Source organism: Ooceraea biroi, chromosome 11 (assembly GCF_003672135.1).
Source record: "Ooceraea biroi isolate clonal line C1 chromosome 11, Obir_v5.4, whole genome shotgun sequence".
In the NCBI taxonomy this organism is placed as follows: domain Eukaryota; kingdom Metazoa; phylum Arthropoda; class Insecta; order Hymenoptera; family Formicidae; genus Ooceraea; species Ooceraea biroi.
Window position 1 is genome coordinate 8,551,146 of NC_039516.1, and position 12,911 is coordinate 8,564,056.

At 38.8% G+C, this 12,911-nt stretch overlaps 1 protein-coding gene across 1 annotated transcript; it reads right to left on the minus strand.

Moving 5' to 3' along the window:
* Nucleotides 1-467: 467 nt before the first annotated feature.
* On the minus strand, nt 468-2,320 carry LOC113562935. Its single transcript, XM_026973741.1, has 6 exons — nt 2,225-2,320; nt 1,914-2,084; nt 1,766-1,807; nt 1,379-1,602; nt 813-987; nt 468-720 (listed from the first exon to the last, which is right to left on the minus strand). Exons 3-6 carry the CDS (start codon nt 1,788-1,790, stop codon nt 644-646), a joined length of 501 nt encoding a protein of 166 aa, XP_026829542.1. The 5' UTR covers nt 1,791-1,807; nt 1,914-2,084; nt 2,225-2,320; the 3' UTR covers nt 468-643.
* Between the last annotated feature and the right edge of the window lie 10,591 nt (nt 2,321-12,911).

Sequence of the window (12,911 nt, forward strand, 5' to 3'; positions counted from 1 at the left end):
CACTTAAAAGTCATTTCAGAAAAATCATAATGATCTCATTCGATACATTTTTGGCAATGTTTCAGTGACTTATGTTTGATCTCATATTGACTTTAATATGACTTCCAAAGAGAAGAATATTACACAAAATTGAACGGTAGTAGCTTTTATTTGCATAAACAATTATATAACTGTAAAAAAAACATAAACAGTTATAAAATCTAACCGCCTATTTAAATCTAATACGTAAAAAAACTTAGTCTTATAAATATTAAAGAAATGATAGTTAACTGTTCTGAGGAATGTGCACGATTAAAATAATTATAAAATTATTGTTATAAGAGAAAATAAAGGTCATTGCACTAAATATGACAGCCGATTTAAGTCCTATACTACTACATAACAAACTTAAAACATTAAAATAAACGATAGTTAATTGTTCTGAGGAATTTGCGCGCCGCGATTAAAATAATTATAAAATTATTATAATAAGACAAAATAAACTTCATTGCACAAAACATTAATAGCCTATTTAAGCCCTATACTACTACACTATGGTGTCTCTATCCCTCTACTAAAGTTAATAGTTCTACATAAAAAAATTGGTCTCATAAACATTACAACAAACGATAAATGAAACGAATGAGCTGAGGAGTTTGCGCGACTAGATTTTCCGCTGATTACTTGTGTAGAACCAACGTGACATCTTCTCCGCTTGTACCAAATTGCTATCAGGGAATGCTTTTAAAACAGCACCTATGTATAAAAAGAGATTAATGATGTTGCTCACTTAAAAATAAGAAATATCGTTTATGTACTAAATTTGAACTTACAAATAATTGCTTCATGAAGCTTCGTATTTTCGAATTTCAACTTTACTGAACCTGATCCTGCATAATTTATCATACGAGCCAAAGAATTTGTAATTACTTTTGGTAGAATACGGCCGACAGTTGTATATTCGTCAGTGTGTTCATCAACTTTCATTAGTTTAGCAAAATAATCTACCTGAAAAAGAAAAGAAATTTAATTATATATAATACAAACTGTACACATATTTAATTATGAATTAACTGATTACTATTATTTCTCTTTATATCGACAAATTGAACTTTTCGTCATTGAAGTCAAAAAGAAATGTAAAGAACTTTATAATATTTTCACGTTTCGCAACTTTATTATAGACTATTATTAGAGCCAAAGATTTCATTGAGATACAGGCAAATTTTTATAAAACTTATTTGTAAACATGTAAAATGCAATAAAATAATGTTAATAGAAATCAAATATATAAAATATAGTGCTAATGTAAAAATAACCTACAAAAATGAAATAAAATATAGCTATCAAGTACAACTTGCAAATTTCGTCACTATTATAACATTAATTACTAACTTACAGGATAAAAGTTAGTATCATGTATAAGAAACTTTTGAAAATCTGAGAAGGAATCTTCATCAGTTAAGGGGAGTGTAGGGAGTTCTTTCGGTTTAATAATTGTTTCTTCTTCTGGAGCCAACTTGCGATGAATCTTATGAAGGATCAGAATAACATGCTCTACTTTCCCATTCAATTCCTCTTGCCTATCTACCAAAATCTGAAGAATAGCAGCAACACGAGAATCTGAAATGAAGTAACAATATGATGATGTTAAAGTCGAATAAAAATCAGTAAAGAAAGAGAGAGGTTGGAGATTGAATAATGTTTTTATGAATGAATGCGTAAAATTATTTGTCAATGACCAGTAAAAAAATAGAATTTAATAAAAAAAGAATTAACAATTTACCTAATTGCATATGCACATTTTTCATCAACGATGGCAAAGAAGCTGAAACATACATACAGTTAAATCATATATCAGAACAATTAATCAAGGACTTAATACACAGTAAGCAGAAAATTTGTTATAGCCCAAAAATAACATATAATCTTACACTTCTGATTTGACTGGAGAGTCACAAGAGATTTACAAGATGTTGAAGTATCTCTTTTTGTAGAGGTTTCATTAAGAGGTATAGTTTTTCCGAAAGATAAGGGAGACGTTCCACTTATTAGTAATTTATTTTCTAGAGGTGGAGTATTAAAACATGATGGATTGTTGTACGCTACAACAAATATTCAATTGAGAGCCAATATTTCATTGTAAGAAGAATAGTAAATACATGACTACGCTATTTAAATATTAATTGATATATCATGCATGTAAGCTGAAAAATCAACCAAACAATAAAACATAGATACATACAGTTTGAACGGGATTGGGAAGTTGCAGCTTTTGTGGATTTAACTACAGGAGAAGTCTTGTCCAAAACTTCAGATAAAGTACCTTGAATTTCAGAAAGAAAACTTTATTTCTTTATAAAACAGTGCTAATAAATAATCATAGAAGTTATTTTCATTCTTACCTTTCACGACAGATGAATTACTTCAACAGCAAATTTTTCCAGATAAATATTAACATTACTACGTCTTCCAGAGCCCAGATAAACAGCAATCAAAAAGGGATGTTTGCAATCCCAAAATTTGCCAAGAATGGGCCAGAAATGCATCTCGGAACTTTTGCTTAAAGGAATGCTATCTATATTGACATCTATCAGTATTTCACCATGTTGACGAATATATTCATCAGAAAGTAGTTGTCTAATATTCAGGTTTATTCCTTTGTACCAAAACAGCCCATTATCTATATCAGAGACAATAACTTTTCTCGAAGTATACAACAGTCTTGTGACTCTTAGGCAGAGAAGGAAAAATTAGCTGTAACAGAGTCAACAATTCATCAACTTTTTTCTTTGATATTCCACGCAAAGCCCATTCCCTTAACCGCTGTTTAATAAATAATTGTTCTGGTCCTCTTTATCATTACAGTTCAATGTTATATTCACATCATTCTGTTTATCTTGCTCATCTCTATTGTCATGCATATAATCACTAATAATACTTTTGTTTTCACTGCTACTGATGTAATTATCAAAAGAATCAAAATTAGGATCTAAATTAGGGGTACTATTCTCCTGCAAATCTATGTTCCTTTCAAAAGAATCTTCACTCTCAAGATCATAATCAGTAATATTCTCCAAATTAGGAATCCTATTATCATCACTGTCATTGTCAGAATCGAATAAAATAGATCTTGTAGCTCTTGCTTGAAGCTTGGCTAATTTGATACGTTTCATAGCACTAATTCTATATTTCACTGCTATCTTTCGTTTAATTGGTGGAATCTATGAATATAAAATAGGGAATAAATTAATTATATAGCACGGCACGATTAGAGTAGAATAAAACAGAAATTGAAAGAACAAGTAAAAATTGAAAAAGCTAAATGAGGCTGGAAGATTTCAATCGTAGCTTTCAAATGAGTCATGCGGTGCAGAAATAGGTTAAGAAATAGGTTAAAAAATTAAAGAAAGGATTTTGTGATGAAATAAGTTTTAAAGTTTACCTTATTCTTATTTCCAGACATGATGAACTTTATTTTTTCAGCAATCTGTCTAAGAAAAGCTTTATGTACTGTTACTCGTGACAGTACCCGAATATCTACCATTCAACGATTTCCCAGATCGCAAAAATGATGAACAAACAAAACAATCGCATATTGGCTGTGGCGGAAAACGATCCTAGCGAACTCTATTGATTAAAATAACATACTCTAACAATAATATATTCAAGTGGCATAAATCGTAAAAGTATACAATTATCTTAGAGGACTTGAGATTAATGATTCTTTTTGTCATCTCGAAGTCACTTTTGTGTCATTTTTGTCCAGATAACTTTTAAGTGATGAATAAAGTCATAATGATGTCATCATGATGTCATTATGAGTTTTCTGTTCTACCTGGGTAATACAATTTGAGATTACATATGGAAAATGATAATGGATTTTCTAAATATACATGAATGTGATGTTGCAACGATGATATTGTTATGAGGAGTAATTTAATGCATTAAAGATTTTATTATATATAATTTAATGTTACATGTCCTAACAGATTGATCTGCTTAGTAATTAAATGAGAGATGTTAAATATTAACATTAAATTTTAATAAAATATTTAACGCATTACATTATTCCTGGTAACAATATCGTCGTTGCAACTTCACATTCATACATATTTATAAAATCCATTATCATTTTCCGTATGTAATCTCAAATTGTATTATTCTCTTACTGCTAATAGGACTTAATACGTCTTGTAACCTATATATGTAGAACTTAGAATGATGATATTATGCAAGGTATAATGTAAGGAATTACTTGATAAATGTTCGTTCCCTCGTATTTAGGCTTCATATAACAATTAGCCATTACAGATACATATCATAAACTGATGAAATGAATGTTGTTAACTTTCATAACGCAGACATTGTATATGATTTTCATTAAGTCCTCAAACCTACCATATGTTACATAATGGCAGCTTTCGGGACAGTAATACTTTTTACTATTTAATACTAAATAACTGAGTCTGTTACAATGTAATATTCGGGACTGAATAATGGTTATTAACACGTTTCAACGAATATTGCAGCTAATTCATCTATAACAATAAATATGTTAAATTAATCTTACAAGAGGAAGTCTCGGCTGTCTCTAATCAGCGATTTCAATGAGGTTTTGTTGGTGGCGTTGTATTCACTCATACTTATACAGGGTGTCTCAGAAAGAATGGGACAATGCTCGTGTGCAGATAGAGCAGACTGAACTGAGTCGAAAAGTCCTGTACCATTTTGCAATTTTCGCAATAGTTAACGAGTTATTAATTATTAAAAATCGCTGTATTAGTCCGGCCTACCGCCGAATGCAAGCGCGCGGCGAGATGCGACCGCTTAGCGATCGCAGTGGCAATGGCTAGGCAGGCCACTTGTAATAAACAACACCCCGCGTGCCTAGCAACCTCGATCGCTAGGCGGTCGCATCTCGCCGCGCACTTGCATTCGGCGGTAGGCCGGACTAATACAGCGATTTTTAATAATTAATAACTCGTTAACTATTGCGAAAATTGCAAAATGGTACAGGACTTTTCGACTCAGTTCAGTCCGCTCTATCTGCATACGAGCATTGTCCCATTCTTTCTGAGACACCCTGTATAGTGCCAGAGTCGTAGGACCAAAGCCGTCAAACAATACGGTCGATTACCGTTGGAGAGCAAAATCACGTATACGTGACAGCGGCCGTCAAAGCTGCCGTTAAACTTGATGACTATTACATACTAATTCTCATATGTTAATTATGATTTGGAATAATATGAAAGAAGATAATCTATTGTATTGTATATAGGAATCTCACTGATGATACTTTCAGTATAAGAAACAGTTTAGTGATCAAATTGCTTGAAATGTTCATGATACCTGATAGTCAGACACCACAATTAGCCGTTACAGATAAATATAATGAATAGGTGAAATAAACGTTGTTATATAGATTAGCGAACATCAATTTCGACATTATTTATATAATTAATTGACTTCATATCATGATGAGTGGTTAGAACGTAGGTATTGTGTATGATTTTCATTAAGTCCTCACAACTACCATATAATATACAATGGCATCTTCCAGGACATTCATATGATTTGTATATTTAATACTAAAGAACTCAGTCTATTATGAACAGTTCGAAATTAGTTCAATAGACTACTTCTTGTAATGAAAATATCATCATTGAGATTCCTACCTCCTACATAAAATACTGTTGGATATTTAAACGGATTAGGAAGCGCGGCCCGGTAACTGAGAAGGACACACACTGACACGAGAGTACTGTATTTAGTTAATATAATGTTTATTAATATACAACGAAGATATATATATTGTATAGCGTATAATGACTATCAGTGCGGATTGACGACCGACCGGCCCGACTGACTGGCACGACTACTCGCAAGGGAATAAACTCTGTGAACGAATTCGAACAGACATACCCGTCAATCGACCGCTTCCCTATCGATCAACCTATCGATAAATCGATATGAGCCTCGAGATCATAGTAGATATAATCTACAATTCCCCACTTGAGCTCGAAGCTAAAACAACCAAATTTTCCAAAAAAATTCTTTTACTTGCTCCCTCATTACAATATCGTTTTCACAAGTCACGGCTTTAGTGAGCGCGTCAGCTAATATCTCTTTTGTACTAATATAATTTAATGTAACTATACCGCGCGCGACGTTTTCTTTAATGAATTTAAACTTAGTGTCTATATGTTTCGTCCTCGCGTGATAATTATTCGAATACGCTAGCTTTATCGCGCTTTTACTATCTGAGTACAATTTTATTGGTTCACGAATATAACAATCTTCTATATCTCGTACAAGTCCTTTTAGCCACAGCAGCTCCTGGTTTGCCAATGCCATGGCAACGTACTCTGATTCCGTCGTGGAGAGCGAGACAGTCGCTTGCCTCTTGCTGCACCACGACACGGCACTCTTTCCTAGGAGGAACAGGTATCCGCTGGTTGAGCGACGCGTGTCAACGTCTCCGGCCCAGTTTGCGTCGCAATATCCTCTCAGCTGGCCGACCTTCGACCCCTCGAACTTCAGGCACATCTCCTTGGTTCCTTTCAGGTATCGGAGCACACGTTTCAGTGCGTTCCAATGCGCCTTCCCTGGATTCTTAGCAAAGGAGCCCAATATGATTACTCCACAGCCTAAGTCAGGGCGCGTACCTTGATACGCGTACATGAGACATCCTAGCGCCTCGCGGTATGGAACACTTTCCATTCTCTTTCTTTGCTCCTCTTCACTTGGCATCATATCCGCTGTCAGGACTTGGTTGGCGTCTAACGAAGTCCCCACTGGATTGCAATCCTCCATTTTGAACCTCCGCAGCACATCCTCTATGTAATCCTTTTGATCAAGGAATATCTCCTTGGCTTTCCGATCTCGTCTCACGTTTATACCCAGGATTTTTGAGACAGGTCCCAGGTTTCTCATTTTGAATTTTTGCTCCAGTCTCCTAATAATCAAATTTTTCAACTCTTTATTATTCGTGAACAAGAGTAAATCGTCTACGTACGTGGCTAGATACACAACGCTTCCGTCGTCCTCTTTTCGGTAATACAGGCTTTGGTCCACCTCTGAGCGTTTGAATTTGAGATCCGACAGAGCCTGATCCAGCTTCTTGTTCCAGGCGTATGCACCCTGCTTCAACCTGTACATGGCCTTCTTGAGTTTACAGACTTTTCCTTTTTATTTAGGTTCTACGAATTCTCCTGGATGCTCCAAGTAGACTTCCTCCTCTAGATCTCCGTTCAAGAACGCTATCACGACATCTAAATGCTCAATATCGTAATCGTGCTTAGCAGCTACCGCAAATAGACATCTCAACGTACTGAATCTTACGACTGGACAAAACGTTTCATGATAGTCAAGACCCGGTACTTGTTCGTAGCCTTTAACCACTAACCTTGCTTTATATTTTGGTGAATCATCTTCCAGATTTCTTTTTATTTTGAAGACCCATCGAGATTTTAATATCTTCTTACCTTTGGGTCGGTTGCACCACTCCCAGGTCTTGTTCGCCTTGAGCGCGGCGAGCTCTTCCTTCATCGCTCGTTCCCACTCCTTGCGACAGGGACCATTCAAGGCCTCTTGAATTTTCACCGGCTCTACTTCCGTTAACTCCGTGGATACGTTGTACGATATGTAATCCGGAAAGGTTCTTGGCTTTGGTGCTCGGCTGCTCCGACGAACCTGTCGTACTTCCTCTTCTTCTGACGGTTCTTCCTGGCGGTGCGCGGTTTCGTTGTCGTCACTCGGCTCGTTGACTGCTTCATCTTCGGTGGAGGAATTCACCGATTCATAGTCACTCTGAACTGAATCTCTCTCATTTCGCTCGTTCTGAGAGTCTTCATCGTTGAGAGTCTCGTCGTCCGAATCCTCATCTGCCTCAGGTTCCTCACTGCTTACGCGAGTTGGTATCAGGCCAATTCCTTTTGACTCGTCCTTCACTGCGCTTTCGCAGAATATCACGTCTCGGCTTTTGAACACCTTGTCGCTATCCTTATCGTACAGGCGGTAACCTTTTGAGTGCTCTAGGTAGCCTATAAACAAACAACTTTTTGATTTTTCGTCCCACTTACGGCGGAGTTCCTTGGATACATGTACTAGCGCTTTGCAACCGAAGACCCTCAAGTGACCCAAATTCGGCTTCTTTCCACTCCACATCTCGTAGGGCGTCCTGTACTGCAGACTCTTCGCCGGGGATCAGTTTATCAGGTAGACTGCCGTTGAACACGCTTCCGCCCAGAACTTCTTCGGTAGTCCGGCATTGAACAGCAGGCACCGCGCCTTTTCAACCACTGTGCGGTTACTTCTCTCGGCTAAGCCGTTTTGCTGCGGCGTGTACGGCACTGTCGTCTGGTGACGTATCCCTTCTTGTCGGAGATAGTGGCTAAACTGTTCGTTTACATACTCTCGACCATTATCAGACCGTAAAGTAAGAATTTTGTAACTAGTCTGTTTTTCTACATACGCTTTGTATCTTTTAAACATATCGAGAGCCTCGCTCTTGTTTTTCAAAAAATAGATACTGAGCTTTCTCGAGTAATCATCAATAAAAAGTATAAAATATTTCGAACCTCCTATGGATGTGTTCTCCATTGGTCCGCAAATGTCGGTGTGGATCAGCTGCAACGGTTTCGACGCTCTCTTCCTTCCGTCTCCTTTCGTCGGAAAGGGCTGCCTCGCTTGCTTGCCCTTGGCGCACACTTCGCAGGGTTGGTCATCAGGATCATCAAACTTGAGGCCATCCGCATGATTGTCCCGTAGGAGTTTCATATTCGACCTCCTCAGGTGGCCGAGCCGCCGATACCACATTTCAGGATCCACAGTACTTTCACTGCTGTACGCTACATCCGTCGGCTGCAGCAGTTTGTAAATATTGTTCGCTGGCTTTGCCACTGCAATTAAACCTGCACGCTCATGCGATATTTCATTTGGAACGTCAACTTCAATCCTTTTTCAGTCATTTTCTTCACGAACAGCAAGTTCACAGATAACTTCGGGGCGTAGAGCACTTCTTCGGCTTGTATTAGGAGTGTGATTTAGTTTTGAGGGTTTTGCAACAGATGGTTGTAGTGTCAGTTTGTTCCAATAGCTGTTTCCGATAACTGTTCTTTCTTACAGTGTTGACATTATCCATGACATTTAGTAGCATTATAGCAATAGATGCAATAACAGTCGTGTTTATATCATCGTAAAAATGGAACTTCCGAAAGAGCGTTTTCGACATGCATTGCTTTTGTTTTTTAATCAAAAGAAAACTGCGGCTGAGGGTTATAGAATTCTTGTGGAAACTTATGGTGATTCTGCCCCATCAATTAAGACGTGTGAATACTGCTTTAGACGCTTTAAAAGTGGTGATACTGATGTGAAGGACAAAGAACGCTCGGGACAACCAAGAAAGCTTGAAAATGTAGATTTGCAAGCATTATTGGACGAAAATCCAACACAATCCACTTCAGAACTTGCCAGAGCATTAAATGTTGATCGTACAACAGTTACCAAACATTTACATGAAATGGGAAAAATTCAGAAAGAAGGGAAATGGGTTCGACATTAATTATCGGAAAGTGCCATTGCGAACCGGTTGAACATTTGCATTTCGTTGATCGCCAGGCAAAAAAAAGAAGAGTCTTTTGTCTCGGATTGTTACTGGGGATGAAAAGTGGATCTATTTTGATAATCCGAAACGCAGAAAATCATGGGTGGATCCAGGCGAACCAATCAACATCCACTCCGAGACGCAATATTCACGGTTGAAAAGTAATGCTCTGTATTTGGTGGGATAGTGTACTATGAGCTGTTAAATCCGCATGAGACTGTCACGGCTGATCGTTATCGACACCAATTGTACAAGTTGAAGCAAGCATTGGACCAAAAACGACCACCAATTGCGAGTAAACGACGGAAAGTGATTCTTCTTCATGACAACGCTCGACCTCACGTTGCGTTATCAGTGAAACAAACACTATTAGAGCTTAAATGGGAAGTCTTACCGCACCCCGCGTATTCTCCGGACATTGCTCCATACGATTATTATTTGTTCCGGTCGATGCAACACACTTTAGAGGATACGCACTTTCATAATTTCGAAGAAGTGCGAAAATTCGTCGACGAATGGATCAACTCAAAAGAAGAGTCATTTTATCGTCGTGGAATCCATCTCTTGCCAGAAAAATGGGAAAAAGTTATAGAAAACGAAGGAAAATATTTTGATTAAGGTATTCATTCATTATCATATTTAAATACATGCGTTTTTGAGCAAAAAAAACCCTCAAAACTAAATCACACCCCTAATACAACGCCAGCTTTCTTGCCCGTAAACACCGATATGTTCACTGTGCCTCTTCCTTCAACTCGTAGCTTCACGTTGTCGGCAACGATCACTTTCGATTCGCTTAGCTTGACAAAGGATTTGAAAATGTCTTTGTGCGGTGACATATGTGCTGACGCTGCCGAATCTATAATCCAGTCCTCACTACTGGTAGCAGCTGATCCGCCGGTGAAAAACGCTACTTTCAAGTTGTCTTCTCCTTTCTTCTTCTCACGACGTTGTGGTTTCCTTGTTTTCTCACTTTTTCTGTTCTCGTCGCAGTCGCTCACATAGTGACCGATCTTCCCGCAGGAATAACACTTCGTACCTTTATGTCTTGTTTTTGTTTTCGTTCCTTTCGACGACCTTCCAACATGGTACGCCGAGCTATCATCATTTGATTTCGACCTTTCTGGAAAATTCGATTCCTGTAACAGCTTTGTTCTGATCGAATCGCCCGTGATCTCCTTTCCAGAATTTTCTAAGGCCATCATAGTAGGTTAGGGGGGCTGATTCTAACCCAGGGGTCTGAGGGGGGCTGAGTCAGCGGGGGGAGGGGGGGTACGACGTTACACGGCGAGGGGGTCGCGGGGAGGGGGGAGGACTGCTGACCTAACCCACACGTAACAGTATTTGCTGGCCCAACCAGCGGGAGGGGGTTTTCGTGGACCTAACCCACGGGAGGGGGGAGGGAGGACCGTGACCACCTAACCTAACCAAGGGGGTTTTCGCGGACCCAACCCGCAGGGATCATGACAGTTTTTTGCTGACCCAACCCGCGGGGTGGGGCGAGGGGGAGGATGCACGGCACGTGCGCGATGTAAGAGAAACCCCCATTGTGCGCAACGTGCTATGTAACAGTTAGCATTTTGTCAACGAACCGATGTCGCGGTTCGCACGTGCGCGACGTAACCGATACCCTCTTCGCTGTACACGTGTTTCGCGGTGATAAGACGCGAGCGCCGACGTCCGGCTGCTATGAAATCGGATGAGTGGATGTTAAAGTATGATTAAAGATGACACGTTCGCGGCGAAAAAAATGCATGCGGAGAATATTCCACAACGCGAGCGCCGACGTCTGGCTGCTATGTGTGGGTTTAGTTTATTCTCTCTACTCTTTAGACGTAAGCAACAATAAGAGGAGTAAGTATGCACGTGCATAATGTACGTGTACCATGGTAATCTCCTCATCGCGCGGTCCGCGAAGATATCACGTACCTCTTCCGAAAGTGGCACGTGTACCATGATCATCACCTCATCGCGTGGTCCGCGAAGATGTCGCGTACCCTTTCCCGAAAGGTAGTTTTACTTCGATCTCTCCATTGTTCAGACCTTCGTTAATTGTTAATCGTTGCCGCAGTGACATGGTGCTTCGCGAAACGTTGCGAAAATTTTTTATCGTTGGTGGCAACTTGAATGGTCGAATAGAGGCATCCGAGTATTTGTGTAAATTATCGGACAATGATGAGGATAATTATTATGTATTTCGATGTTTCGCGGGACTGTGCACGAACACAATGTTGAGTGTAATGGTGCTGCTCGGACATTGTACCGATGATAGACGATTGATTGCAATCATCAATGACATTATGGAAACGCGAGTATGCTTCGACCATAAAGAGGAAGACGCGGGGGATCACATCGGCGAGTTTCTGCGACGAAACGAAAATGTGCGAGAAAGAGGTAATAGTAAATAACAATTATTACAAGAGGAAGCCGCTCTTGTTCTTCACCTTAATAACTATTTATTTCGTAGGATGCTCCGAGGAATAATCCAATCAGAACGCGCACAACATGCCACTCATCGCCATCTCATCAGGTGAGAAAACACTTAAAGAGTGTTATGTGTAAAATATGTACGTGCCTAACTAACGAACATATTGTATTTGTAGATGAGGAACAATGAAATAATACTACTTAGTGAGAGAGAGACAAAGTTGTGTGTGTAAAAAACATGGAAATGGAAGGGGACAATAATTTCGAACGTTTATTGAATGAAGACAGCGAAGAAGAAGCGGTATCGGACGAAAGCGCTTACCACAGTGATCATGAGTATCGTGAGGATAATACTGAGAAGACAGTGCCTAACGTTCAACTCCTCGCTCTCGGACGTACGAAAGTGTGCGCCATATATTTCTATTACACTACCGGTGGTAGTGTACTCCTGTGTACCCCGTGCATGATCACGCTGGTGGACGGACAACCCGGAGCAATGTACGCCGTGCGAGAGCACGTAATCGCCATGCATAACGACGTGGAATGGCACTACTGTTTGAACTGCCATGATCCGCTGCTAATGATACTGCCGTGCAACATGTGTCCGATATGCATGTAATACAAAAACATTGAACAATACCAGTGTTAATACGCGAGCGGAACACGAGTGCGACAGTTGAATTCATTGTTATTAACAAACAGTATATTTAAAGAGAACATATTTTTATATTTTATGATATGAAATAATATAAGTATGTATAATTAGTATGTATATATAAGGAAGAGGAAGAGGAGAATGCATAAAAAGCAAATTGTAATAAAATAATAAAAATATATAATTAATGAAATAAAACAATAGAATGCATAAAAAGTAAATTATAATACAATAATAAAGATA